Consider the following 26,874-nt stretch of genomic DNA (forward strand, 5'->3'; position numbering starts at 1 on the left):
GTGGGTGGGTGCTGATGGAGTTTTTTGCTCTACAGTGGACACTCTGTTGACATGAACCCCACATAACACATGAAGATAGCCATAAAGCCAAGGATAGAGAAACCAGCCTTGCCATACCTAAACTTGGACTCCTGGCATCCACTTGTCCAATTGATGGGAGATGATAAACCTTGGGTCATTAAAGCCCTGGGTCTGACTTTGTTATACCATGCTAACTGTCTCATATATCTTCTTTGCTAGCATTCTCTGATGAGGCTATAGATTTCCCTGTAGACCCTGGGACTGACAGAGCCCTGATAGTGTGAGAAATGGGCCCAGAGAGGATGTCTGTGGGGAGCATGGGGCCATGAAAAACCCCTGGATCTGAGCTTATGGCATTATAGAATAGGGAGGGACCAAGTTAAAACCAGACACTGAAGTCAAGGTCCATGGAGCCTGTGAACCTCAGTGGCTTCTCTCTTGGCCAGGCTGCAGGAACTGCTATGGCCACCTCTTTTGCCCTTGAGGCCTTGACCCTGCCTTAGGATCATCTTTGTCCACCCCCACTCCTTCTAATCAGGCCTACCTTTCTTCAAACACCTGACTACCAGCCTGCAGTGGCAGGAACCAGAGCTCAGCTCCTACCTCAGCCTTCAAGGCCTTGTGGTCTGAAAAAAACTCAGCCGTCCAGTGGGCCCTGACTACATGGCTCCAGTTTTGTTGTTGGTCATCCATGAGGCAAGGAGAACCCTCTCAACCAGGATCAGTCTGAGCTGCCCTCAGTAGACAAAGTCCCAAGTCCTCCCCTCCTAACAGGTGCCCTCTGGGCACAGCCTCTTGTCACAGCAGGTGGACAAAAACATTTTATTAAGCTGTATTAGGTTTGTGCGGTATCTGGTGTCCATGAACAAGAATCAACAGCCAAGATCCCAGGACGTGAGGATGGCCTGGGGCATGACACTAGTACTTGAGCAGCCAGCGTGGCTTATAGGGGCTCAGTGATGTGAAGTAGGACCACCACCACGGCTTGCTTCCGTCAGCTGCTGGCTGCCTGCGTGTCCTCGGGGGCTCGAGATCTGGCTCCGTGGGCTCTCTCAGTGGATCCTGAGAGCCAGATACAGCTTTCTGATGTCCAGGAAGGAACTTTTTGGGGCCCATCACCAGAGGCTGGAGGATGAAGTCCACGCGGCCAGCCCTCTTCATCCGCAAGGGGATGGTGACTCTCTTCATGACCTTGGAGTAGCCAGGGGCTTGGGCGATTACGATGTGGGAGCCTGGGGGCAGCAGCCTCCAGTAGTCACCATCTGGGGCTTCAGAAGAATACAAATGACTCTCAGTGGGGCTTCGGCCCCAGTCTGAGGCAGATAGGTGATAAGTTCAGAAAGAGGGGGGCTTAACACAGACCCTACTCTTGTACCTACTTCTGCATCCACCTGGAATGTCCCTCCTTCTTTGTGGTAGTTTGAATGTAAAAATGCCCCATAGCCTCATGTGTTTGCGATTAAGCCTGAAACTCAGTCCCCAGTGGAGCCTTTGGGAGGTGGCGTCTTGCTGGAGGAGTTCCGTAACTGGAGGTGGACTTTGAGGTTTTTTAGCCCAGTACTTAGACTACTTTCACCAGATACGTGACTAGATGTGAACCTGCCTCTGCTTTACCATCACACTGAAACTTCCCCTCAAGACTGTAAGCTGAAATAAACCCATCCTCCCATACACTGCTTCTGGTCGGGTGTTTTGTCCCAGCAATGAGAATGTAACTGCTACACACCTCTTTTCTCTGACAGATTCCTATTCATCCTCCAAGTTCCACTTTGGCTTCATTGATCCCAACCACATAACAAACAAGCCCTGCTCTCCACTGGACAGTCGTACTCTATCAGGTACACATCACAGTGGACTATGACTTTTAACCAGCTAAATGCCTGAGGACAGACAGCCGTTGCTAGACTGAACCAGCTTCTCACTGGGATATCAACCAAGGGGACCACATGCATGGGCTCCTGGAGGGAGAAGCTTCCTCCGCCACCTCTGGGAAGGTGGAGTATTTCTGGAATATAGAGCAAGAATGTGGGAGGAGTCATTCAGTAGCCCACTCACCTGTGGTGACATCATGGCGGATGCCCTTCACTGAGACCCGCGCATTTTTGACTGGCTTGCCATATTTGTCCATCACCACACCCTTGATGCCCCGGTGTACCTGAAAGGACCAGAAGCAATGCATACTTTCCCAGCAGCTACTTCTGCCAGTTCCCCATCCTCAGTGCTGGGCATGTGCTCCCCTTGCTGAAGAAATCATCCCTTCTCTTGGCCCCAGCTGTGAAAGGGCTGGGTGGGGACACACATGTGGGTCCCTCTTTGGGGTGTCTTTGGCATTCCTCTCTAGTAAGTTCCGGGTTCCAGTGATCTTCAGCTTGGCCCAGGAGCCCTGCTCACCCCATCTCCTGGCCACAACGAGGAGATGACCTCCCCATCCACCTTCTACCACATCTAGCCCCCTGCCTTCCTGGCCACTGCAGGCATTCATGGTCCCCTCTGAGCAGAGACTCTGGGAGGATATCCATGAGGATACAGACAAGGGCCTCAGACCCTGACATGCCCCCGCTCTGCTCCTGACTCTGGGTGAGCCACCTGAGGGGTGGCAGCCTCCATCAGGTGACACTGCACAGGAAGAAGCAGACCATGGAGGACAGTCACAGCGCGGGACACGCTCTTCAGGCCCCAGTCGGGACCCTGGGGGGCTCTCACAGTGTTCCACAGTCCCTGCCCTCCACTGGACACCTGTCCCATTGGCTGCTGACCTTGGCAATCCATTTGTATCTTCATACCTCAGCTTCCTCGACTGAAAAATGCGTCTAAGTGAGGCAAAATCTGTCCAGGAGATGCATGACTGGCTGTGCACAGTGCTATTCCGAGCAAGCACGTGCACGAGCACTGACCCCTGGAATTTCCACACCCCCCCCCCTTTGAGTGATGAAACTGAAGCTGAATGCGAGCTGGCAGCCTGAGAGTGGGTTTATATCTAGCCACACCCGATCCTCAGCTGGCAGACTTAACAGGCAAGCAGTACCCTGTAAGGACTCTGCCAACCCTGTGCCATCACTTCTATACCTCAACCAAGTCACAGTGTTGGAAAGTATATAGGAAAGGAGGGGGCATGTAGATCTGGGGTGAGAACACGGCAGGGCCTCAGCCCTTCTTATGTGGTGTACAGGCAGTGGCCAGGGCCCATCCTAGGCTGATGACTTCCACCTGATCATTTTTCAGGAAGACTTCACTATTTTGAGCCAAATCTGGAAACAATGTGGTTCAGATGTCATTTCTCAGGCTCACCTTCCCCAGCAGGAGGCCATCATGCTGCCCAGCTCTTCCCTGATGGCTGCCCATCCACAAGGTGACTTCTGAGCCCCTCTTGCCTATGTGGCACCAAGGCTTAGCTGACCTGGATAAAGCTGCCCTCCTATCTGTGGCCATGCCCATCTCCACCCTGCCCCCGTCACACACACACTGGGCCACCAGGTCTCTTCCCTTCAACTTTGCCCTTCCCCTGCTCAAAGCACCTAGGCCAGTTTCCACACGAGATGGGCAGCCATTCGGGCATGCTCCCTCTGCTCCACAACACCCGCCCTGCTCATTGCCCACCCTTGGATTCCACAGCCCTGGATTCCTGTCTCCCAGCCAGGGCCTCCTATCTCCACCAGACAGCAGGGCAGGGCCATAGGAGCTCCTCCCAGGTTGGCTTCCCCTGGGCCTGTGCTCCAACTGGGATCCTCGCCTGCCACCCCGAGGCCTGGAGCTATGTGGCAGAAAGGAGAGTTATCTTTGCCACCCCCACTCCAAGTGATATAGAACCCCCACCCCACCCCAGGCCTGCTCAGGATCACGGTGAAAGTGGCCTCAATTGGACGCGACAGTCACGATCTTATCAGGAAGTAGGCCCACTTTCCTGGGGTCATCCGTCTCGGGAGCTGGCCAAGTGCTGCCCGGCTGGCCGCCTCACTGTTCGCCAGTAAATCTTTATATGCTGAGACTTCATGTACAATATCCACAGAGCAATCCCAGCTCTGCTGAAGGCTCCTTAAAACCCATTTTCACCAGACAGCCATAAAATGACCTGAGTGTGGAGCTGTGCCCAGAGTCTCTCGGACAAGCTATGCCCCGCCTGGCCGCCTCACCAGCCTCCATAGAAGTCACCGGACCACACGCCCATGTTCTATGCTATCTGGGGAGTTGGGTCTTCCTATTGCCACTGCTTCTGGGAGACTCAGGCCCCTCTTACCTAGAGGAAGGCTCTCGGTCTTTCTAGAGAGGAGGACTGGGGTTTAGGGACACACGTGTCTAGGCCTGAGCTCTGGGAAGTTTCTGGGCCACAGTGGACAGGCCATGTCACTCCCTTGCCTCTGTCTTCCCCTTGCTGTCACAGTCCTTTGTCGCTGCAACCTGAGGTCACCACATAATCCTTGCCACATGGGTAGAGATGGGTTCAAGTGTGCAACACCATACATTTGCCACCACCACCCTCACCCCACCCCCAGGTCAACCAACACCCCAGCCAGGATGCAACCTGACTCTGGAAAGCACTTGACTTCCTCGGATGACTGTCATGAAGTCCCTGAGAAGCCCATAGCATGTGTGTGAGCTACACCAGGAAAGGTGGCATGCTCTGGCACCTAGTGCCCTCTGTGACCTAGTCCAATGACGCTACGATTCAAGGAGAGTTGGCTCTTTGGAGCCAGCAGGGTCATCTGCACTCACTGCCCATCAGCTTGTGTCCAACTGACCTCAACCCAGATATGATTGCTCTGCTCAGGCAGGAAGACTGCCCTCAGACCCTGGCTTTCACTCAGAAATGTTCCCTCTGAAACCTCCTCACACTTTAATGGCCTCCCCCATTCCTGCAGCTACACCTCTCGCTGGAGTCTCAAATGCCCCCAGAGCCCCTGAGGGCACCACCTCCTCAAGATTCAGTTCATCAGCTGCTGCCTCCACGAAGCCCCCAGGGCTTCAGGCTGAGTCAGGAGCCTCTCCTGGGTTGTCAGCTCTGCGTTTTCATGGCCCCTCAGTTACGAGATTCTTGCTCCTGGGACATCTGCCTGGTGTCCCCAGAACATGTGTGAAGAGAGGTAGCTGGGGAGCCCCGGGCATAAATGGAAGGATAGTGAAGCCATAAAAGCATGCCCCACACAGAACCCCAGACAGAGTCCAAAGGGGTGACAACAGAGAGGGCAGAGCCTAGTAGTCTACCCTGTCCCCACTGGGCGGAGCTTCAGGACTTACCATCTCCAAGAAGTTCAACAGTGGCTCCTTGTTGTGCTGCCACAGTCCATAGAGCGCCTCTTCGGGCGGGAACTTCACGCAGCCCAGCTCCACGGTGATCTCAAAGCAGTTGGTGTGCAGGTAGTTGAAGTCAGACATGCCTATGGGACCAGCAGCCGCATGTCAGGGGCAGAGCCCGCAGCAAAGGCATAAGGCCCCGGGCCTGTCCCTGCTTTGCACATGGAGGTGACAACACTGCCCTCCTACACACAGACAAGACGGATGCAGAAGGGTCTTGTCTAACACCACAGAGCTTAACTCTGAGCCCAGATGCCTTGGTGGCAAAGTCTACAGGTTTCACCACCTCCCTACACTGTCTCAGAATCAAGTAATCGAATAAGCCAGCCATGGTGCCATACAGGACCCTGCGTTCCAGCCACTGGGCCTGTGCTGGCTGGAGCCCTGAGGAGTGTGACAATGACAATACTGTCCCAACATCAGCAGGTCTTACCACTTCCGTTGGGTTGACAGCAGCCAGCCATGGAGCAGAGTGAGCGAGGACAGCCACGGGGCCTCTCCACCCTCTGCTCTTGTGGACTTCGAGCTGCTGAGCCTTGGGGTAGCAGCTGCTACTGTCACTGTCCAAGCAAGACTGCCACTGTCCATTCATGGGTCCATCTGCCCCGTGGCCCTGCCAACTGCTGAAGGAAAGCCCACTGGCCTGTCTAGCTCAGCCCCACTGTCCAGACCTCAGCAGTGAGCCTCACCTGTGGGTTAGAGAGCCTGTGGACTTATACCCTGGGAAGAAGAGAAGCTACTGTGACCCAGGACAAGACAGCATGTGCCAATCATGGGCAGCACGGAAAGTTCCGTGGGGAGGGGGAGGCTGGAGCATAGCTTTGGAACACATGAGAAGGCACCCTCTTATCCACCTGCACAGGACTGGTGGGAGACAGGGCTGCAAGGTGAGATCAGCCTTGCTGCCCAAGGCCATATACCTGCCAAGTCTGTCTCTTGCCCTCATCTACAGAACCTCTCAGACCATGAATGTACCGGTTTGCAGCAGGAATGGATAAAGGGCGACTATGTCAATGCATGTGGGCCACCCAAAAGGTGCCCCAGGGCATATGTGGCATGTACTTCCCCCAGTGCCCTGTGATGCCTTCATCCAGAGCACAGTGGTCAGTGAAGACCCAGAGGCCTAGGGAAGGCTGAATTATGGAAAAACAGGCAGTCTCACTGTATATGCCCATGGTCTTACAGGATAAAGGTTTCCCACATACCGGGGCACAGAGAAACAAAAATATCCTCCACTGTCTCTGAAATGCCAATCTAACTGGGGTTCTTCCATTCACCTGGAAGCCCTGCAGAACCCCTACAGACAGAAGGGCTCCATCACCAGGTGAATCGTGACATGAGCATGCATAAACCAGAGAGAAGGCAGCTATGGAAGCTGCCTGCTCTTCCCATTCACGGGGTGCCCATGAGGACAGTGACTAAAACTCAAGCCCGCCTCCATTCAGGTGCTTCCCCCTAGCAAAGGTTCTCTGCCTCTGAGCCCCGCCCACCAAGCAGGCCGCACCTCCTGTGAAGCTGTACCAGTCTGCCCCGTTGATGATGCTCCCCCTCTTCAGGAAGTTGCCCCCACACCTGTTCTCCGACCTGTCCATCATCATGGGGTGCACGTCTGCATAGGATCTAGCCAGTAGCTTGAACATCTAGAAAAGGAGTGGAGACCGAGGCTTAGGCTTCCTTTCAGGCCAAGCTCAGAAGGTAGAGCTCTGTGGCCTTCCACCATCGGTCCCCCAAACAGGCCTGGCTCTTGGATGGGCCGAGCACCAGTTCTCTTGCGCTTCTCATTCCTCCCCATCCTTGCCCAGCTGACACTGTGCCATGCTCCTGACAACACTGTGAGTTGGGCATCATCTCCAAAACCCTAGCTTGGTTGAGCAGCAGGCTGGCTCGGAGACTATGTGGGCTGGCTGGATGAAGACAAAACAAGAGCAGCCTGCTGCCCCTGGGGCAGGGCTAGGTGGGCAAGCATCCAAACACAAGCCGCCAATCACAGCAACCCACCTGCCCAGCCCTGGTAAATTGTCACGCTGACTCCTAGGACGAGAGCAGGCAGGAAGGGTCTGAAGGAGGTGTGAGAGGCTCAATGACCAGCCCAGTGTGGAGGTCCTTGAACATGGCTCCCAGGGACAGCTCTCCATGGCAGCCGTGGGAGGTTGGTGATGGCAAGCCCTGGGACACTCAGCCAGCAACTCTCCTTATACCCTCCCCCAGCTTCTCCTGAGACTCTGGTTTCCACAGAGCCAGGCTGCCAGATGCAAGGCTCAGAGTTATTGATTGATGATTGATGGCTGGGAGAAGACTCATTTCTTTTGACTCTTTGGGGACCCATTGAGGTGAACCTCCTCCCTAAGGACATCCCCCATGTGCTGAGGCTGACAGGCTGGGCAAACAAACAGAGAAAGGCTCCTGCTGACTAGAGGATATCTGCCCACCCATGGGATGCCCCTACTCTGGGCTGAAGCAGGCCTCACAGTAAAGTATTTGTATGACTGAGTGAACAAATGAGTCCATGAGTGCATGACTGAATGAATGAGCCAGTGAGTGAATGAGTTAGTAAGTGGGAAAGTAAATGAATTAGTAAGGAATTGAATGCACAAATGAATGGGTATGAATGGATGGATGGACGAGTGACTGAGAGAATGACTAACGCCATGAGTTATCATTAAGTCAACAAGCAATTAGGTAGACAAATGCAGAACGCATGATCCAAAGGACATAGGTATCGCTGTCACAGATCCCTCCAACACACAGGCAGGATGGCACCGAGCCTGGTCTTGCTACAGGATGGCTCCTGACACCTTACACCTGAAGACCGCACACAGCATATCACCTGTGCCAATAGCACCCTTATCTATTTGTAAACTTTCACCTTGCCCTTGGGTTCCACTGGCAAAGCCTCCAACCCAAGAGAAGCCCTCCCAAAACTTCAGCCAGGCTGGAATTTTTCCCGCGCACACACACACATAAGTAAACACACATGAGAACAAAAGTGCTTCCGATGACATGCAAACACAACACGAACACACACGCAGCCATGCTCCCGCATGTGCACACACACACTGCATGCCACGAAGGCCAGGCTATCCGGGCCTTGCTCATGTCTGGATTTGTATCTCTCCAAAGACAGAGGTTGCTGAAAGTAGGGACTAGTCTTCTTTGCTATGATGGCCCCAGAACAGGGGACAGGTTGATATCTGAGTGTCCTAGGGTTGGGGCGGCTGTGCACGTGGCCAGCTGGCTCAAAGAGCACAGGCACTTGTGGGTGTCACCAGCAGAGGGCGCCTGGTGCCTAACACTTAACTACTCGCAGGCCGTTCCCCTGAGGAGCTTGGGAAAACCCATGGAGGGCAGGTCTGGCTTCCCCTCCCCATCTGATCCCCAGGAGGACTGTGGAGAAGCCAAGCCCAGCTCAGACCTGCAAGACGCTGTGGGAGCAAGAGCTCCAGCCTCCAGCAGTGCAGGTGGCCAGGGGATAAGAGAACTGGCCCTGAGCATGTCTGCTGTGTGCACTGGGCTGTGAGCCGCAACCCACTTCAGCTCTCAAACCTCCCTCTCTCTGCCTATTTTCTCATCCACACAGGGTGAAGATCAGAGCAAAGGTGGAAGAGGGGCTCAGAGGGTCCCACTGTTATCCTTTCTCATCACTTGTTGCTGTGTCTTAGCGAGGGAAACAAGCCTAGGAAATGAAGGCCCTTGCCCAAGGATCCCAGCAAACAAGGGCCAGAGCCTTGCCCCCTCCCACTGCACTGAAGAACCCAAGAGGAGCTGGGGGCGCTGAGGAAAGGGACCTAGCCCAGAGCTCACTGGGCGCCATGCATGCAGCAGCACTGCCCCCTGCTGGTATCTCCCAGGAAGCTCATGCCACAGCTGGAGCCCACAGTCCTAAGGTAAGGACAACTGAGGAAAACTGAGGGTTGCTCCTAGCTGGACCAAAGACTTCCTGTAAGAGAAGGTGACCAGCACAAAGGCCCCAGAGGGGTCGCAATGCCTGTTGTATCTCTGAGCTCTGCATAGGACATGCTGGCTGAGACCCACCTGCTCAGCCCAGGCAGGGCACCCACCCTCTCACCTTCTCGTCAGGCGTGGGAGAAAACATCTTCTTTTCATGAGGGTTCTTGGAGAAGTCAAAGGGATAGGACACCACGAGGTCACCCCCATGCAGGCTAGCAGAGAGCACAAAGGGGGTGGTCTGAATCCATTTCATGATTGCCTTCGTCTCAGGGGCCACCTGTCCAGAGCAGAGAGACCGCTCTCAGGACCTGAGTGCCTCACTGGCCATCTGGCCACGTACAGCCACCCTTGCCTCTCAGGCCTCCATTTCCACCTGCCCCTGATCTGGCCAAACTGCTGCCCAGCCTTCATGGTTCCCTCAGGTCTCACTGAGTTCACACTGGTCCTTCAGTCTAGAGATCTCTGTTCACCTCCTGGGCATGTCACCCCCTAGATAGCCTCCCAGGGGCCCCAGAAGCTCTTAGATATCCCATACTCCATCAAACAGGTGACCCTGGCTACACATTCATCTTCTCACAGGATGACCAGCCCCACACAGGAGAGGGACCTTGTGGTTCTCACTGTGCAGGCCTGCATACAGTAGGTGCTCAGCACAAGCTTAAGGAGTAACAAGGAGGTTTTGGTAAAGGTCCCAACAATCAAGCATCTGGGCCAGGACTATGGCAAATGCCTCAGCAGGATGCAGACCCATCACTAGCTCTGCCAGGGATAGGCGATTCCAGTGCATGGCTCCCTGAGACCACCGATAGCCCAGCAAGAAGCTAGCCCAGCTCACAGGCCAGACATTGAGGCTCAGTGATTCGGGGCTCTTGCACCTGGGAGAGACACCCAGCGACCCTGGCTTGGAGGGCGGGCTTTGTCCCTAAGGCGCCTACCTTACCCCACCAGTAGTACTCTGAGATAGGGATGTGGTCGGTGCGCACGCCACGGGTGGAGGCCAGCCGGTAGTACTCGGATGTCAGATCCGGGAAGTTGCGGTTCAGATCCAGGTTCTGTGCGTTCTGCCTGCCGCTTGTCCAGCCATTGTAGCCAGCACCCTGGAGACACAAGCCCACTTGGGCTTAGTACGCCCCACCCACACCTCCCAGCCACAGCTGGGCTGCAGGACAAGCAACTGAGGGTTCTGTGGCTTCCTTGCTTGCCTCAAGAGTGTGTCCATCCATCACAGCTGACCTCTCCTCCCACCTCCTGTCTCATCCCCCAGCCTCCTTGCTGCTCCCCAACCTCAGGGTCTTACACACTGCTCCCCTGCCTGAGCCCCCAACAGTGGCCCAGGCCACTCACCCCCTACTGCCCTGGGGTCTCACCCACATCCCTGCTTGCTGACCCCCACCAGCACACTCTTGCTGTGCCTGTCCTTCTCCATAATCCTAAATTTCTGCGTGGTCACTGCCAGTGCCTGTCCTCCCCAGCCCCCAAGCAGGACAGCCAGTACCAATGCCTGCTGAGTCCTGATCACCTAGAACAGGGCTGTGAAGGGAACTCAATAGTGGCAAGCAGTGTTGGAGAGATGTTCTTGCTGTGCAGACATGAGCACCTGAGTTTCGATCCCCAAAGGCTACATAAAATGCTGAGCACTGTGGCGTGCACTGGGGAGGTGGAGACAGGAAGTCCTTAGGCCTCTCTGGCTAACTTGTCTAGCCAGATCAGTGAGCCCTAGGTTCAGCAAGAGACCCTGTCTCAAAGAACAAAGTAGAGAGTGACTGAAAAAGACCCCCAATGTCAACCTCTGGCCTCAACCCATGTATATGTAAAGTCCACTCACACATAGGTGCACACACACCTATAAACGCACATACATGCACGAAGACCACACACGACAAACAAATAAAGTCATCAGTGGGCATGAGAGGTAACAGCATGCCATCTGGGCAGTGGGAATGCCCACCTCTGCTGCCGCCACCTCATAGCCATCAGGGTTCATGGAGGGCAGCAGGTGGATGCGGGTGGTGTTTATGAGGCGCTGGATGCGGGGGTTGCCCAGCAGGTACTCGGAGCACAGGTACTGGGCCAGGTAGATGAGCATTTCCCGTCCTGCCACCTCGTTGCCATGGATGTTCCCGATGAGCTTCACCTCGGGCTCCACTGTGGGGAGACACAGTGACTTGGGGTATAGGCTCATAGCCTGAGCTCCCCAGAGCCCTGAGGCCTCCATTCAACAGGTGGCCAGGTGTGCTTGGACCAATTCCTACCTGTTTTGACTCAAGAGTGTCTGGGCATCATGAGGGCTCAAGATGCTCACTCCTTGAGCTCAATTCTTTTTTAAAAAAATATTTTCTTTGTTTGAGAGAGACAAAGAGAAAGAGTTATATGGAGAGAGAGAAAAGGAGGGAGTATAGGCACATCAGGGCTTCCTGCCACTCCAGATGAACTCCAGATGAATGCACTACTTTGTGCATATGGCCTTACATGGGAATAGGGGAACTGAACCCAGGCAATTAGGCTTTTCAAGCAAGCACTTTAACTACTGAACCATCTCTCCAACCCTTGAACTCAATTCTTACATTATTACCACAAAAAGTCAAGGATGTCAATAACCAGATATGATGCTGTTGATTCATGTGATTTTCACTGATAGCCAATTGTCCATGTTTATGCAACAAGTCAAGCACATTGGCGCTTACCTGGTTTGCCGGCTGACCCTGGGATATTTGGATGAATTGGGTGTTGAATGAGTGGATGGATAGATGGATGATTGGATATCCATCCAACAATGTGACTCTGGGCAAGTCATCTTTCCTTACTCAGTCTTACATTGCTCATGTGGTAAACAGCACCTCTTATTGCAGTTAACAGAGCCCAGAAACCTTTAGCTGTAAGTGTGAACACCCTTGTCCTGCAGACTCCGCATCCAAGGGTGTAAATGGCCAAGAGTCCTCCATGCTTCTGCAGAGGTTGGAGGTATGTCTTGTGACCTCCAGCCCTCTGTGAGAGGCGGTTCCTTTGAGCTCATGATGTCCATGCTGCTGAGGCAAGACGCATGAGAGCTGAGCTATGGTGGACAGTCCAGTGGCAATTGTGGGTCAATATGCTCAGTAACTCATGAAGCCCAAGGTTCAAGAGGGCTGCTTTCAGGTTATCCCTGCTGGTCCCCATTGGCACAGGTACAACTGGGTTGGGATTGGGGGAGTGAGACCAAGGAAGCACTTAGACTCAATGACCCCTAGAGGTCTGTCCCTCAAATGCTTTCAGTGCCTGGGACTGGAGATTTGCTTGATCATCTTGGTCTTATCACACAGGATTAAAACCTCAGCTAGAACAAGCCTCTGCTAGGACATTCTAGATTCTCAGATGAGGCCACTCTAGTGGCTCTTTGCCAGCTCACAGCCAGAAGAAATTATACTTTAATAAAGCTGGGTGTCCCAATTCATCCTTCAGAAAGGCATCACAAAAGGACCAATACATGTAGCATTTTCTACAGCACAAAACAGGCCGCCAAGCCTGCTGGGAGTGGATCTGATTTTCCTGATGAAAAGTCATGATATTCATGCCACTATATCCATACCACCTTGTTGGAGGCATGCTCTAAGAAGTTTAGCAGAGCAGAAAGGAAGCAGTCAGGACCTAGGGCTGCACAGAACCCTTCCCTAGGCTCAAGAGCAAGTCTGCACCTCAGCAGGATATTGGTGACACCCTCCTCAGAGAGGCCCAAGGGCCTGAGCTCCCTGGCAGCCACTGCACACCGCCTCTCCCTCACCCCTCCCAGGCCCAGGGTCCTCCTCCAGGGCCTGTCCTCGCCCCTCCTGCCTTGTACTCTCCGTGCATACCAAGACCCCCACTGTTCCCCGTTTAGGTGCCTCGTTATTTTTTGCTTCTACTCAGTCCCCCTCAGACCAGTGTCTCTGTCAGAATGAAACCATATTGTTTCTCCTAAACACTTGAAGGACAGAAGTTTTCTGGGGTAATCTAATTTTGGAATGTGTATACATGTGTGTGTGTTGCTTCCATGTATATGGTTGCACATACATGTGTGAGTTTGCATGCACATTTGTGTGATATGTGTGGAAGCCAGAGGTTGACAACTGATGTCTCCAATTGCTCTCCACCTTATTTACAGAGACAAGGTCTCTCATCTGAATCCAGAGTTCACCAATTCAACTAATCTTGTTGACCAATTTGTCCGCAGGTAGTCCCTGTCTCTGCCTCTCTAATGCTGGGATTACAGGCAGCTCACCATACCATCATCCAACACTGACATGGATCCTGAGGGTACAAACTCAGGTCTTGATGCTTTCATGACAAACTCTTTATCCACTGATCCATCTCTCTAGTCAGGAAATCCTGTCATACTGACCTTGTTGGACAAGGCCACCTACCAAGCCTCATGACTTCTGGTGCTTTGGTAGGTAGGTGGGTGGATAGAGACCCCAACCACACCCTCCCAGGCCTCGCTTGTGCACCCCGAGGCCAGTGGTTCTGTATCCCATTCAGAACCAAACCCAGGCCTCACGAGGTCACTTACTCAGCTCATGCTGGCCTGGGCGGCCAGAAAACTCGATGACCAGCAGGTCCTTGCCGTCGAAGCTGCGCCCAATGCTGTAGGTCTTAGCCACCTGGGGGCAGCGAGCCGCTGTCCGCTTCAGCACCCTCACCATCTGGGCGTAGGGGTGGTGGGCAAAGCGAATGAAGGTGGATGGCAGGCCCGAAGGTAGCACCTCCTCAACATCCAGGTCTCCTGGGGGAAGAGGAGAACTGGAGTGGGCACTGCCCACTCATCCGTGGCTCAGCCTTCCAGTGTCTCCCAGAACCCTCATTTCCACCTCACCCCATTGAATCCCAGGAGGACCCATGTGGGCTACGTGGATATGGATACTGCCATATGAGAGTCAATTACAGTGCCAGAGATACACATGGCACAATGTCTCCACTTCCAGCCTGTAAGGAAAGCCAGATGTGGGGACCTGGGCCTTTCTAACACTCAGAGCTATAGAGCTCAAGAGAAGGTGCAGTAAGTTACCTTGACCCACAGACGGCACGGCACCGTGCTCTGCCGTCTCCCTGAGCCTTCATCGTCTACCACGACCTGCTGTCATGAGAGCGTGGACGCAGTCCCGTGGCCTGCACTGCATCAGCTCCGACATGACCAGGCAGGCACAGCTCTAAGGGGCTGCCTGCAGTCTGCGCCCACGCTGGGATTACTCCCAACTGTTGCTGCAACAGCAAATCCACGGGGAAGAAGAGGACAGGTCCAAGCTGGACTCTACCCCAACTGGCACTTGGACAAGCAGGCTGGGGGACCCTCCTCAGACCCAGTGGCAACAGAAGCTGCCAGCCGCCCTGACCCAACAAAGAGTTAATGCCTTCCTTGAGTGTCTCACTGGCCTGTGGTTTTGTTTCTGCTCAAAACGGTTATTGTAGAGAAGCAAAGCAGATGGACCTGGCAATTTGATGGCAGGGATTCCCAAAATAACGCTCTCCAGCAGACGACCCCAGGCTTAGCCATGAAGCCAGCTGGCTTCCATTCCACATGCCAGCCTTCCTAGCTGCCTCCATACCTGGGAGCCCAGTGTCCACACAGCTGCTGCCTGCCAGCACAGCGCCTCCCACCACCTGGGCACAGGCACCGAGCCCAGCGCGCCCTCCCCGGGGAGCAGCAGAAAGCACTCTGAGCACTAGGAACTGCTCTGAGCACCCCTGCTGGCCGACAAGCTCCCTGTGGTACTGATTCAGGTGTCCCCCAAAACTTACGTGTTCTGAATGCTAGGTCCCCAGCTGGTGGCAGTTTGGGAATTGGATCCTCCTGGAGGTGATGTATTGTTGGGGGCAGGCTTGTGGGTGTGATAGTCAGCTTTCCCTTTCCAGTGTTTGGCACACTCTCCTGCTGCTGTTGTCCATCTGATGTTGGCCAGGGGGTGATGTCCACCCTCTGCTCATGCCATCTTTTCTCCCTAACATCATGGAGCTTCCCCTCAAGTATGTAAGCCAAAATGAAGTCTTTCCTCCCACAAGCTTCTTTTGGTCAGGTGCTTTGTGCCAGCAACACAAACCTGACTGCAACATCCCACATTTGCCCATCTGGATCCTCTTCCCACATCCTCCATGTCCCAGTGCACAGCAGATGCTCAGTAGTTAAGGGGTGGGCAAGTGGGGTCCACTGATGGCTGGCCTGAGTCACCCCAATGCAAGATCTGTACTATCTAGTGTCTTGGGCCTGCTTACCACCAACCACAAGAGTGCCCTGCCCTGCACTGCCCAGAAGGCACTGCTGGCCACGTGGACTGTTCATATTCATTGCAATGAAGTAAGTTGCACATGCCCATCCTCTAGCCACATGCCACAATCCACACATGGCTGGTGGCTCCTGTCTTAGACAGCATGGAAGGACATACGTCTGCCAACAGGGATGCTCAGCCGCCTGCTGCTCTCTGGTGAACCCTCTTTCCCACACAGCAGACTCAGGGTGAAAGGGTACCGACAGGCCCTGTGCTCCCCAAACAGCACTCTGGGACTACCTAGTGTGCCTCCCTAAATGAGCAGCTCACTGTCTCTCACTCAGGGCTGCCCACTCCACAGCCATAGGTTGCCCCACCGGGAACGCTGGAGCCCTTCTCTCTGCAGCTTCTCGTGTGCCTCCTCCAGTCCCACTGAGTCCCCAATCCCCCGTATGATCCTCAAGGTCTACTGAGTAGATGCCCTGCCCACCCCAGCCCAGGTTTATGGGCAGTGCATTGCAACTTTCTGGAGAGATTTGTGGCCAGACATTCTACCCTCTGAGCCACCATCTCCATGTCCTACCTATTCGCTGGGCACAGACTCCTTTATGGGCACGGCTGGTGCATTTTCCCTTTGACTAGCTGCTTCCACTCTCAGCCCTGCATCCACCTGGGCAGGTACCATTCCTTGAGTTGGGGGGGTGATCCTTGGCAATGAGATCATCCCCCACATGACCCCTACTAGTGCCCTTCTATGGGGAGCAAGGACACCAGGGTACGGTGTCTCTTCACACTTCTTCCTTGCCTGTGCCATCCTAGAATAAAGCCCCGACTGTTCTTTCTGTTTGGCTCATGATCCTACTGGACCTCCAACACCAGACTGCCCACACAGTGACCACCCAGAGCTTACATGCAGCCTGGAGCACCCCGCTGCCTTGGCTTACCCCGGAGCTGCTCCAGAGGGTCATAGCAGCCTTCCTCCTCCTGGGCAAAGTAGTGGGCACAGTCCAGGAAGTAGGGCCAAGCCATGTCAATGGCATCAAAGGCTGGCTTGCAGGCCTCCCTCAGGTTCTCACAGACATGCCGGCAGGGCCTGCGCACGTGGCCCCCCTGACAGCGGGGGGCCAGCACAGCACAGCCCAGCAGCCGCAGGTCAGGGTTGCACTGGCCCTCCAGGAGAAAGTGCAGCACGCCCAGCAGCATGTACTCAGGGCTGGACTCCACCGCCTCCCACGACCGGTGCTCCAGCGGTGTAGGGAAGGCTGTGTGGTTGTACATGGCATCAGCACAGGTTCTGAGGTGCAGGTCCACGCAGGTGGCTGAAGGAGCAGGGTCAGTAAGTCATACAATGCCCACACCCTGGCAGACCCCACCCAGGACCAGGGCCTGAAGGGACAGGCACCTATAATCTACGGGAAAATGTGAGAGTGGGGCTTCTGCGGAGGAAACAGGAACTATGGGAGATGGAGGGAGGGCTCCTATGCTGAATGCACCCCGCCACCGGCCAGCAAGTGTGCCAGGGGAGCACAGGCAGTAACAGCGGCAGAAGGGAAGCAGGAATCCAGCCCTGCCCAGGGAGGCATGACGAGACCCGCAGATGCAGATGCAGTGCCAGCACGTGATGACAGTCGCAAATAAAGACATCCACAAACATGCACCCTGAGTGGTGGTCCCACCTCTCTGGGGATGAGTCTAGGTCCTCACTGGTGAGTGTTCTCATGGCTGCGCCTGGCAAGGCCTGACTCAGCTCCACCTCTCACAAGAACATTTTAGGCACAAGCAAAAGGAGGCCAGGTCACCTATCTCTGGACACTGCATTTGATCATCATGGCTGTTTTTCTTATCCTGTGTGGGTAGCCCTCACTCCCCCACCTCTTGAGGTCCCCTGCTGCCAGGCAGGGCTCTCCAGACTCCTCTGATGCAAAACAGAGCTCCTGCAGCTGCTGGCTACACCCTGCCCCCCCTCCCCGCACCATTACCTGATCGTCCCACCCCCATCAGGTCTAGGCTTTGGTCACTTTTCCCTGTCCAGCTTGGCAAGGACACAGCTATCATGCAGAGTTTCTCTCTGCTCAAAACATATACTCAGGCTGGAGAGATGGTTCAGTGGATAAAGAGCCCACCACCCAAGCTAGAGTACCTAAGTTTGATCCCCACACTCCATGTAAAAAGCCAAAAGCCATGGTGGGTTTTTATAATCACAGCATGCTGGTGCTGACAGAGAGACAGCAGGCAGACTAGAGTTTCCCAGAGGCTTGGGGCAAGCCCAGCAAAGAACATCAGAGCAAGAACTCAGATCAAGAAACCTTGCCTAAAATGAGGTGAGCAGGCCAGGACCAAACCAAAAGTTGTCCCTGGATCTCCACATGCACACAGTGGCACGTGTTTCCCACACTCACACTATGAGCACACACACACAAATAAATATTTTTTTAAAAAAAACATTATCTATGGCCTTGATTTGACTTTGTTTTCCTGAGAAAGTCTTACCCTGAAGCCCAGGCTGGCCTAGAACTCATGGCAATTCTCTGCCTCAGCCTCCTAAGTGCTGGAATGATAGGCATAAGCCTCCATGCCTGGTTTTGCTGTTGATTTTTGTTTCTTGATTTTGTATTTAGATACATTTTAGATACTCATATCTGACAGAAGAGATGTTTGCTTCTTCCAGAAAACCATCTGCATGCTCAGCACTGTGCCCAACAATTTCAAAATAACCCAGTGAGACACTCTCCCTCCTTATCTCAGGGAGGCCCAGCCCAGCACACAGAACTGGAAGCCAAGGACAGCTCTGCAGGGCAGGGGTGTGGCTCAGAAATACAGCCTGCGCTTAACATGCAAGAGGCTGGACTCCATCCCCAGCACCGCCCCCACCAGGAAAAAAAAAAGGGAAACAAATATTATCACAAGAGACAATGCAATGCTGCCCCTCCAAGGCCCAGCCCTCAAGCTTGCCCCAGGGAGTGGGAGAGAGGGCAGAGCTGGGTGGCAGCCACGAAGCAGTCCATCGGCTGCATGGCATGTCTGTTCTGCATTTTGGTCTGCCTTCCCTGGGGCTGTGCAGGCAGGGCTTGGGCCAGACAGACAGGCCCTGCTATTTGTTACCCATTCCAGAACCCAAGGCCTCTGCTCTACAGTGCCTTTGTGACGTGGAGGGGCTGAGGTGTTCCCAATCAAAGCAAGGAAGTTCAGGACCTACCACGATCTGCAGTGTCCAGCCTGTGGCATTCACCTGAGAAGAGAGAGGGCCCAGAGTTATCCAAAGTCTTTACTGAGAGCTCACTGGGGGTCCAGTCCTGCCCCTCCCTCTGCCAGCTTCACCCCACTCAGTCTGCACTGCCACCCTCTGAGCATGAGGCAGTAGGGAGCCATCTCTCAGTGCAGGAGCCCGAGCCAACAGGTCACAGGACTCGACTAAGGAGGGGAACCAAGATGGCACTGTGAGCTCAATGACATTGCTCTGGCTTAGCCTGGGACTGACCTGTGGTGCCCAGTGGCCCTGTGCCCTGTGGCTAACTACATTCGCCAATTCTCACAGCATCCTGATTATTGAGCCTTCAGCCCCAGATTGTGCCAAGGGCTCCTTCATACAGGGCTCAGGCCACATGCTGCTCAAAGTCCTGACAAGGGCCATCCAAGTAGGCTCTCCCCGCCCGAAACCCTGTACATGTGAAGTACCACACCTGTGTGAGTTGGGGATTCTTCAGAAAGAAAAACCATCAGCACACAAAACAATCCCTCCAGGAGCTGGGAAAATGGCTCAGCAGGTAAAGGGACTTGCTTGCAAAGCCTGGGGGCGCCTATCTATAGCCAGATACACAAAGTGGCTCAAGCAACTGGAGTTTGTTTATAGTGGCAAGAGATCTTGGCATGCCCATGCCCTCTTTCTCTTCCTCTCTCCCGCTCGAGATTTCTCCCTCTCTCCTGACAAATATATACATATTCCAAAATCTGTCCTTCTACCCTCCTCAAAGCCTGGCTTTGTGGATCCCATAGTAAGGCCCCAGGAATAGCAATATCCTCTCCACCAATAAGCCAAGAGCCAAGTTCTTGTGGGAAGATGGCTGGGTGCTCTGTGCACACTAGGAGGAGGAGAGGCTCTCAGGAGGGAACTTTGCCTGTGGTATGAGTGGGCCGGCACCGGGTGAGCACTGATGGTCTAGGAGGGAAGGGAAAGGGGATGGTGGAAATGGCCAGGGCCATGAAGAGACTACACGCTTGACCAAGTGTGCATGCGTCTGGGTAGTGGGGAGACCACAAGAGGAGAACCTGAGAGACTGGGCTCTCTTGGCCCTAGACAGGACCCAGCCTAACCAGGAGACTGGCATGGATTTAGCACCTTTAGGTATTTTTGTAGATAGGCACTGGAGAATGGAATATGGGCCCCCAGGCTTTGCAAGCAAGACATGGGTCTTGAAAACAAATGAATACCAGCCCCCCAATGAGGAACACCAGGTGGTTCAGGCCAGAACCCCCAGTGCTTTCATGGGATGGCTGCACACCGGTGCCAGACGTTCACAGGGAGCCTTCAGTTTCCACCTTCTTTTTGCTCATTTAAAACAAAAATGTTTTTGGCTGGGTGTAGTGGTGCTCATGTTTAATCCGAGCATTCAGGAGGCAGAGGTAGGAGGATCACCATGAGTTCACCCTGAGCCTCCATAGTGAATTCCAGGTCAGCCTGGGCTAGAGTGAGACCCTACCTCAAAAAAATATATATGTATGGTATTTATTTGCGAAAAGAGACAGAATCCAACTTGGGTTGTTAGCCCTGCTCTTGTTTTTGTATGTGTAAGTGGTGATGTGGTGCTGTGGTGGTTTGATTCAGGTGTCCCCCATAAACTTAAGTGTTTTGAATGCTAGGTTCCCAGCTGATGGAGATTTGGGAATTAATGCCTCCTGGAGGGAGTGAATTATTGGGGGCGGGCTTATGGGTATTAAAGCCAGTTTCCCTTGCCAGTGTTTGGCACACCCTCCTGTTGCTGTGGTCCACCTTATGTTGGCCAGGGGGTGATGTCAACCCTCTGCTCATGCCATCATTTTCCCCTGCCATCATGGAGCTTCCCCTCGAGCCTGTAAACCAAAATAAACCTCTTTTTCCCAGAAGCTGCTCTTGGTTGGGTGATTTCTACCAGCAACGTGAACAAGACTACAACAGGTGCCCTGTGTCTACTCTTGCAGAGGCCAGAGGAGAATTTTGGGTATCCCCTCCATTGTTCATCGCCTGTTTTTTTCCTTGAGATGGAATCTCTTACTGACTCTGGAACTTGCCATTTTTCCCAAACTCCAGGGACCCACCACTCTCTACTCCCCACAGGACTGGGGTTAGGGGTATGCATGGCCACCTGCTTGCATGGGTGCTGTGGAACTTAACTTGGGTAGTCTCAGGCCCTCTCAGGCATGCCCAGGCCCACGTACTTGCACAGAAAGCACATTTAACCACTGAATAACCACTGAACAATCTCTCCAGCTCCACCCCTGATTTTTAGGGGTTTTTTTTCAAGATAAGGTTTCATGTAGACCAGGCTGGCCTCAAATTCCCTATGTAGCTGAGGATGATCTTGAGCTCTTGATTCTCCTGCCTCCACCACTAAGTTCTAAGATAAGATGAATGGTGTGAGAGATGCATACAGGCCCTTGTACAAGGTGGATGTGGTGTGTGTCCAGCCCCTGAGGGAAATGTCTGCCACCTAGAGATGCTCTCCCTCTTTGTCTGAATCACATAGTAGAGAACACTGACCATGAGGGTTGGAAAGGAGGCCAGCTCCAGATGTGGTCATCTCTCTGCGCTCACCCAGCCACCACAGTAAAAGCCTGGACAAGTTGCTCTATTTGATAAAGGACTTGTTACCATCCCTCTTCGCTCATATTGTGAAGATGATGTACACTGAGTGCCCAGCAAGGGTTTAGTCCAGGAACAATGTCTCATGACTGATTAGGTCATGATACCTGTCTTTGCTGTCCTTGCTTTAGCATGAAAGCTGTCAGGTGTGGTGTTCTGGCTGGGAACACTACTGGGCAGGCCATGTCTAGAACATGATCTTCCTATACTGTTTGATGGAGAGGGCTACAGATGCCCATTCCAAACCCCACCACCCACAGCACACAAGATCAAGCACAAACAGGCAACAAGGGACTGGAGGCTATCTCGGTAGCTGCCCGAGAGGCTCAAGGCCCTGCTAACCTCCTGCAAGTGTGAAGGGCTCAGGGGACCTGACTGGCACCTCTGGGGAATGGTGAGCTTTGGGATCCTGAGGCTTCTAGGTGTCTGCCATAGCTGCCCACCACAGGATGAGGAAGGCTCAGTACAGCAACGCTTTAGGGAACAGAGATGTCCAGAAGCCTCCTCAGAATATGGCATCATCACCTGCTGTCAGCGCAGCAGAGACATCCAGCAATGCCAGGTCACATGGCCGGATCCCATGAATTCCATCTCACTCAGGTCTCTGAGCTACAATTCCCAGGGCTGGTGCCACCCAGGGATGCACAGCCATGTGCCACTTATTCTGCACCATCTTGGACCAGAGCAGATGCTGGGGGGAGGGCCGTCTGCTCAGGAATGAGGCCTCAGAGGAGGATCCCAAGCCCCTGCCTTCGTACAGTGCCATGCACACTGAGCTGGCTGTAAGAACTTGGAGATCAGTGACGCTCAGCAGATGGAGAGCGAATGGAAGAACCGAGGGGACCTTGGCCCTGGACTGGGGAGATGGCTCTGTTCTTAAAGGCACTTCCTGCACAAGTATAAGGGCCTGAGGGTGCCTGAGACCACCTGAATTTAAATCTCCAGACCCATATAAGCATCTGGGTATGACCACACGTCTGTAAGCCCAGTTTTGTGAGGAGAAGAAACTGAAGAATCACTGTAGTTCATGAATGGAATAAGGAAGAAACTCTGTCCCAAGGAAAAAAGTGAATGAGTGTTGGGGGGCAATGTCACAGGCCAACATCAGCACACATACCACACACGCCACACCATACATACTGTGCACATGCAAAAATCAGTCAATTAATTTTTTAAAAAAAGCCGGGCATGGGGGCACATGCCTTTAATCCCAGCACTTGGGAGGCAGAGGTAGAAGGATCACTGTGAGTTCAAGGTCAGCCTGGGCTAGAGTAAGACCCTACCTCAAAAATAAATAAATAAATAAAACAAAAATGAAAAGAGGAGCCTGCTATTTTCATGTGGCTTCCAGTCTCCCTGGCTCACAGATGAGGAAATTGAGGTTTGAGGATTAATGTCCCTTGCCTGTTAGTTCACTGTACTAAGATAGTAATACAATTATATATTATGCAATATAATTACATGTAATAATATAATTACATATAATAATATAACTATAGGGCTACCTGGGTGGACTGCTGAGGGGGAGTGAAGTGGCTCACAGTGGTGGCTAGAACCCCAAGAGGGCGCAGCACAGCACAGCTGGGCACGCCGTGGGCAGGAGGAGGGGCTGACACAGGTGAACCCAGGCTTTGGTGTTTTAGATCACACGTGATCTTGGTCAAGGCCTAGCTGTGATGCCTTGGTGTTTCATCAGGGCCAAGAGGATGCCCTGGGGCCAGAAGGTGCCCAGCCACTTCCAGGCATCCATCACACCAAAGACATGGCAGATCCATCTGCTGGCAGGCCGGGTGGACTGAATTCATCCTGCCACAGCTGGGGGACCAGAGTCAGAAGGCACGGTGTGACAGGCATGCTCTCTCAGACACTACACAGAACTCCTAGAGCTCCTGGAGCCTCCTGATGTCCTTGGCTCATGGCTTCTTTAGGTCTTCTATGCCAGGCAGGACTTTTCTGCATGTGTGTATTGATGTCTAACTTCCTGTCTTCTACTAAGGATACTAGTTATTGGATTTAGATCATCTGCCAAGACCCTATTTCCAAGAAAGGTCCAATTAAACGCTCCTGGGGGTGGCTGGAGAGATGGCTCAGTGGTTAAAGGAACTTGCTTGTAAAGCTTGAAGGCCTGGGTTCAATTACCCAGCACCCACATAAAGCCATGGCGCATGTGTCTGGAGTTTGCTTGCAGTGGCACTAGGCCTGTTGCACCCACACTCACTCTCTCTCCTTGCAAAATAAATAAATACAATTATTTTTTAAAAATTAAGTTCCTAAGGGGCTGGAGAGATGGTTCAGCAGTTAAGGTGCTTGCTTTCAAAGCTTGATGACTGTGGTTCGATTCCCCAGTACCTATGTAAAGCCAGATGCACAGTGGTGCTTGTATCTGGAGTTCGTTTGCAGGGGCTGGGGGCCCCTGGTACACCTATTCATATTCTCTCCTCCTCTCCCTCTCCCTCTCCCTCTCCCTCTCCCTCTCTCTCTCTCTTTCTGTCTCTCCTCTATCTCTCTGTTTGAAAATAAATAAAACCATTCCTAGGGGTTGGGGCTTGAGATCTCTGGATAGGGTGCATTTGGTATGGGACAAAGGAGGGAACCAGAATGGGACCAATTGCCTGGAAAATGAACAATTGGCTGCAGGGTAAAGCAGGGTCTCACCCACTTCATGCACCTCTGTGGGCCCCTAATTGTCATGTCCAAAGCAAAGGATGGACCAACTGACCTAGAGCCACATTGTTCAACCCAGCAACTGCCCGCCATTGTAGCCACAGATGCCGGGGACACCACAATGGTCTATCACTGCTGCCCACCCACCTCTCACGACCCATGAGGCATGCCCCTGGACAGGCTTCAAATCAGCAAGTCAAAACTGGTAAGGGTAACACCAAACTTCAAACTCAGTTGTTGTTTTTTTTTTAAGTGGGCAATTTCATTCATAATTGTGTATCAGTGACATAACACTGGAATGGTATTTTGGATATATTGGATTAAACGTTGTTATTAAAGTCAATCTTTCCTGGTATTTGTTGTTGTTGTCTCATTCAAGTTGAGGCTGACCTGGAATTCACCATGTACTCTCAGAGTAGCCTTGATCTCACAGTGATCTTCCTACTGCTGCTTCCTGAGTGCTGGGATTAAAGACTTGGGCCACTACACCCCTCTTCCTGTTTATCTCTTCTGGTTCTAAATGGATTTAGGATCAGTTCATATGTCTGATGTATCTTGACCTCAAGGGGGCAGCATTTCTTCAACTCAGGACCAGAAACTGGCCTCAGAAACTGGTCCCTCTTCAACAGAAGTCGGGTTTTTCCTGTGACCAGGGACCCTCCAGTAGTGGAGAAACCTGAATGCACTCAGAGAAGTCAGTACATCTCTTCCAGGCCACACAAGAGAATATAGGAGTCAGGGTTTAAACCCAGAACCTAGGCTCCATCAGTAAAAGGAGGCCAGCCTTGCTCCAAGCCCAAGCAAGGGACATGGAGGAGCAGGGTTGTGGCCACCCTTGAATGTGAAGCCTGGACTCATGCAGGGATCCGCCCACATTCCTCCACAGTCTACACACATACTGGACATTGATGCTCACATAAGGGGACACCAGACCCCAGGAAACACTCCTCCCAGAACAACTTCCAGAAGCACCATGGTGTTCAGCCACGCTCAGCCAAAAAGAGACCTTTCCGGCCTGTCCTATGAGAAAGGGCAGCCAACAACAGAGCTGAGCGGGGTCGAGTGCGGGAGGGTGCTGCAGCTGCCGGGCCCAGGGCAGCTTCTCAAGGAGGAGCTCCACAAGCTTGTGGTTCTAAACATTTTCTGGGATCTCGATTCATGACACTGTGCAAGTTCCAGTAGTGCCAACAGGTACACACAGGCTTCTCTGAGGTTCACATTCACACACTTGTACACACACACACACACACACACACACAACTGGCCTTCCCTGTCCATTCTGCAGCAGGGCCGACCAAGGACTGAGCTCTGGAGGGACTGGGAGTAGAGGAAAGCCCTGAATGAGGGTGAAGGAAAAGGACATTCATTCCCACAGTCCACCTGGCCAGAGTTCTTGGGTGACACCATGAGCCCTGAGGTCCCTGGGAAACCCAAACAGCACGGAATGCCCAGGGCAGCTGCTGACAAGGAGCCCAAGGATATGGACTGGATACACCCCCAAATATAACTCAGATAGGTGGGGAAACCAAGGCCCAGTGTCTGCAGGAGGAGGGGCGGCAGCTATAGAGCCAGGAATGGACCCAGGAGTCCAGGTTCCAGCGGAGGACACTCTCGTCGGCATTCACACACAGACCCAGCCCTCCCAGGGTGTCCCTGATCCCTCCCTTCTCCAAAGCTCCAAAAGCACCCCACACCCTCTGACAGGCTGCTCTCAAAGACAAATTAGCCACATTGCAGTTGGGAGAGAGGGCTCAGGAGTAGGCTGTGGCCAGCACCTCCCCAATTCCTAGAAGGACAAGTGACTCAGCGGGCCTCTCACTTGCAAGGTCTTGGCACCTGTTTGCTCTGACCCCCACCCTGAGTCCCTGCTCTGCCCAAGACCTCATCTGCCTCTGGCTGGCACAGTGTCACTCCACTGGCCCCAAAGTTGCCTGGTGCCTGGAGACCCAACCTCCATGTGCTTGGAAAGCCCAGTGAGTCCTGTACTAGTTTAGGGTCACACAGCGCCCACCTGGAGTTCCCTGGGCAATAGTTCTGTGACCCAATGAAAGAAAGTTCTCCCGTGAGTTAGGGGCTGCACTCTATGGGCTTGGGGGACAGCTTACCAGCGGTGCCCTGGCCAGACATGCAGCCAGGGTGCACAGCAGCAGCCAACGAGGCCAGCAAAGCTAGAAGCAGCGGTGCCAGAGGCATGGTAGGCTCAGGCACTGCAGGAGGGCGCAGTGATGTGGCACTTGGGCCGGCGTGGATGGCGCAGTGCTGCTGATGGGGAGGGGGGGCGCCCAGAGCCTGGAGGGAGGCAGGAGTCGGGTTACAGTGGGCAGCGCCAGAAACTGGAGAAAGGATGCTGGGGAAGAGAAGGAGGAGGAAAGGCAGATAAACTGCAAACTGCCCCCAACCCTACAGGGAATCTTGCCCCTTCCAGAGGGAGACCTGCGCTCCCAGACCAGCTTCCCTACCTGCAGCCCAAGGATCTGGGGCACTGCTCTACAGGTCCTGCTGGTTCTGCCTGACAGTATTGATGCTTGCAAAGGACAGGACAGGACTTCTGGGACGGAGGAAGGTCCTGGTTCCAGGGCGACCCCAGTTCACAGACAGCCAGCCTTAGTCAGAGGCAGAAAGTGAAGGCAAGTTCTGCCTCCCAGACCCCCCGCCCCGTCCTGTGTGGATCCTCCCACAGAGAGCTGTTTGTGGAGGAAACATTTCAGTACCATAGCTCCCCTCTGGGCCTCTGTCTGAAATAGCATCCAGGGAGAACTTCCCTCAGGCCCAGAGAATAGAGTTTGGGGCCTCCTGGAACCAGATTCTCCCCCACATTTGTGGAGGCCCAACCATCTAATCCCATTTTGGCTCCTCCACCAACTCAGCACAAGTCCCCACTAACTGGTTCCTCAGGGGTAAGTC

General features: G+C 53.5%; 1 protein-coding gene across 3 annotated transcripts in view; it reads right to left on the reverse strand.

The window, feature by feature from the left end:
- Nucleotides 1–829: 829 nt before the first annotated feature.
- The window catches only part of Cpz (carboxypeptidase Z), a 50,755-nt gene continuing 24,710 nt past the window's right edge, over nucleotides 830–26,874 (reverse strand). The window contains exons 1-12 of one of the 3 annotated variants that reach the window (XM_045161758.1): nucleotides 26,430–26,556; nucleotides 26,076–26,259; nucleotides 18,667–18,699; nucleotides 16,415–16,789; nucleotides 13,781–13,993; nucleotides 11,207–11,403; nucleotides 10,194–10,355; nucleotides 9,377–9,535; nucleotides 6,815–6,950; nucleotides 5,254–5,393; nucleotides 2,077–2,176; nucleotides 830–1,289 (exon numbers count right to left, since the gene is read on the reverse strand). In XM_045161758.1, the coding sequence (XP_045017693.1) occupies nucleotides 940–1,289; nucleotides 2,077–2,176; nucleotides 5,254–5,393; nucleotides 6,815–6,950; nucleotides 9,377–9,535; nucleotides 10,194–10,355; nucleotides 11,207–11,403; nucleotides 13,781–13,993; nucleotides 16,415–16,789; nucleotides 18,667–18,699; nucleotides 26,076–26,163 (1,953 nt within the window). In that variant the 5' untranslated portion in view covers nucleotides 26,164–26,259; nucleotides 26,430–26,556 and the 3' untranslated portion in view covers nucleotides 830–939. Of the gene's footprint in view, nucleotides 1,290–2,076; nucleotides 2,177–5,253; nucleotides 5,394–6,814; nucleotides 6,951–9,376; nucleotides 9,536–10,193; nucleotides 10,356–11,206; nucleotides 11,404–13,780; nucleotides 13,994–16,414; nucleotides 16,790–18,666; nucleotides 18,700–26,075; nucleotides 26,260–26,429; nucleotides 26,557–26,874 lie in introns of those variants that run through there. The other 2 variants (XM_045161760.1, XM_004655998.2) reach the window with 2 other exon arrangements.

Source organism: Jaculus jaculus, chromosome 11 (genome assembly GCF_020740685.1).
Source record: "Jaculus jaculus isolate mJacJac1 chromosome 11, mJacJac1.mat.Y.cur, whole genome shotgun sequence".
Lineage (NCBI taxonomy): Eukaryota > Metazoa > Chordata > Mammalia > Rodentia > Dipodidae > Jaculus > Jaculus jaculus.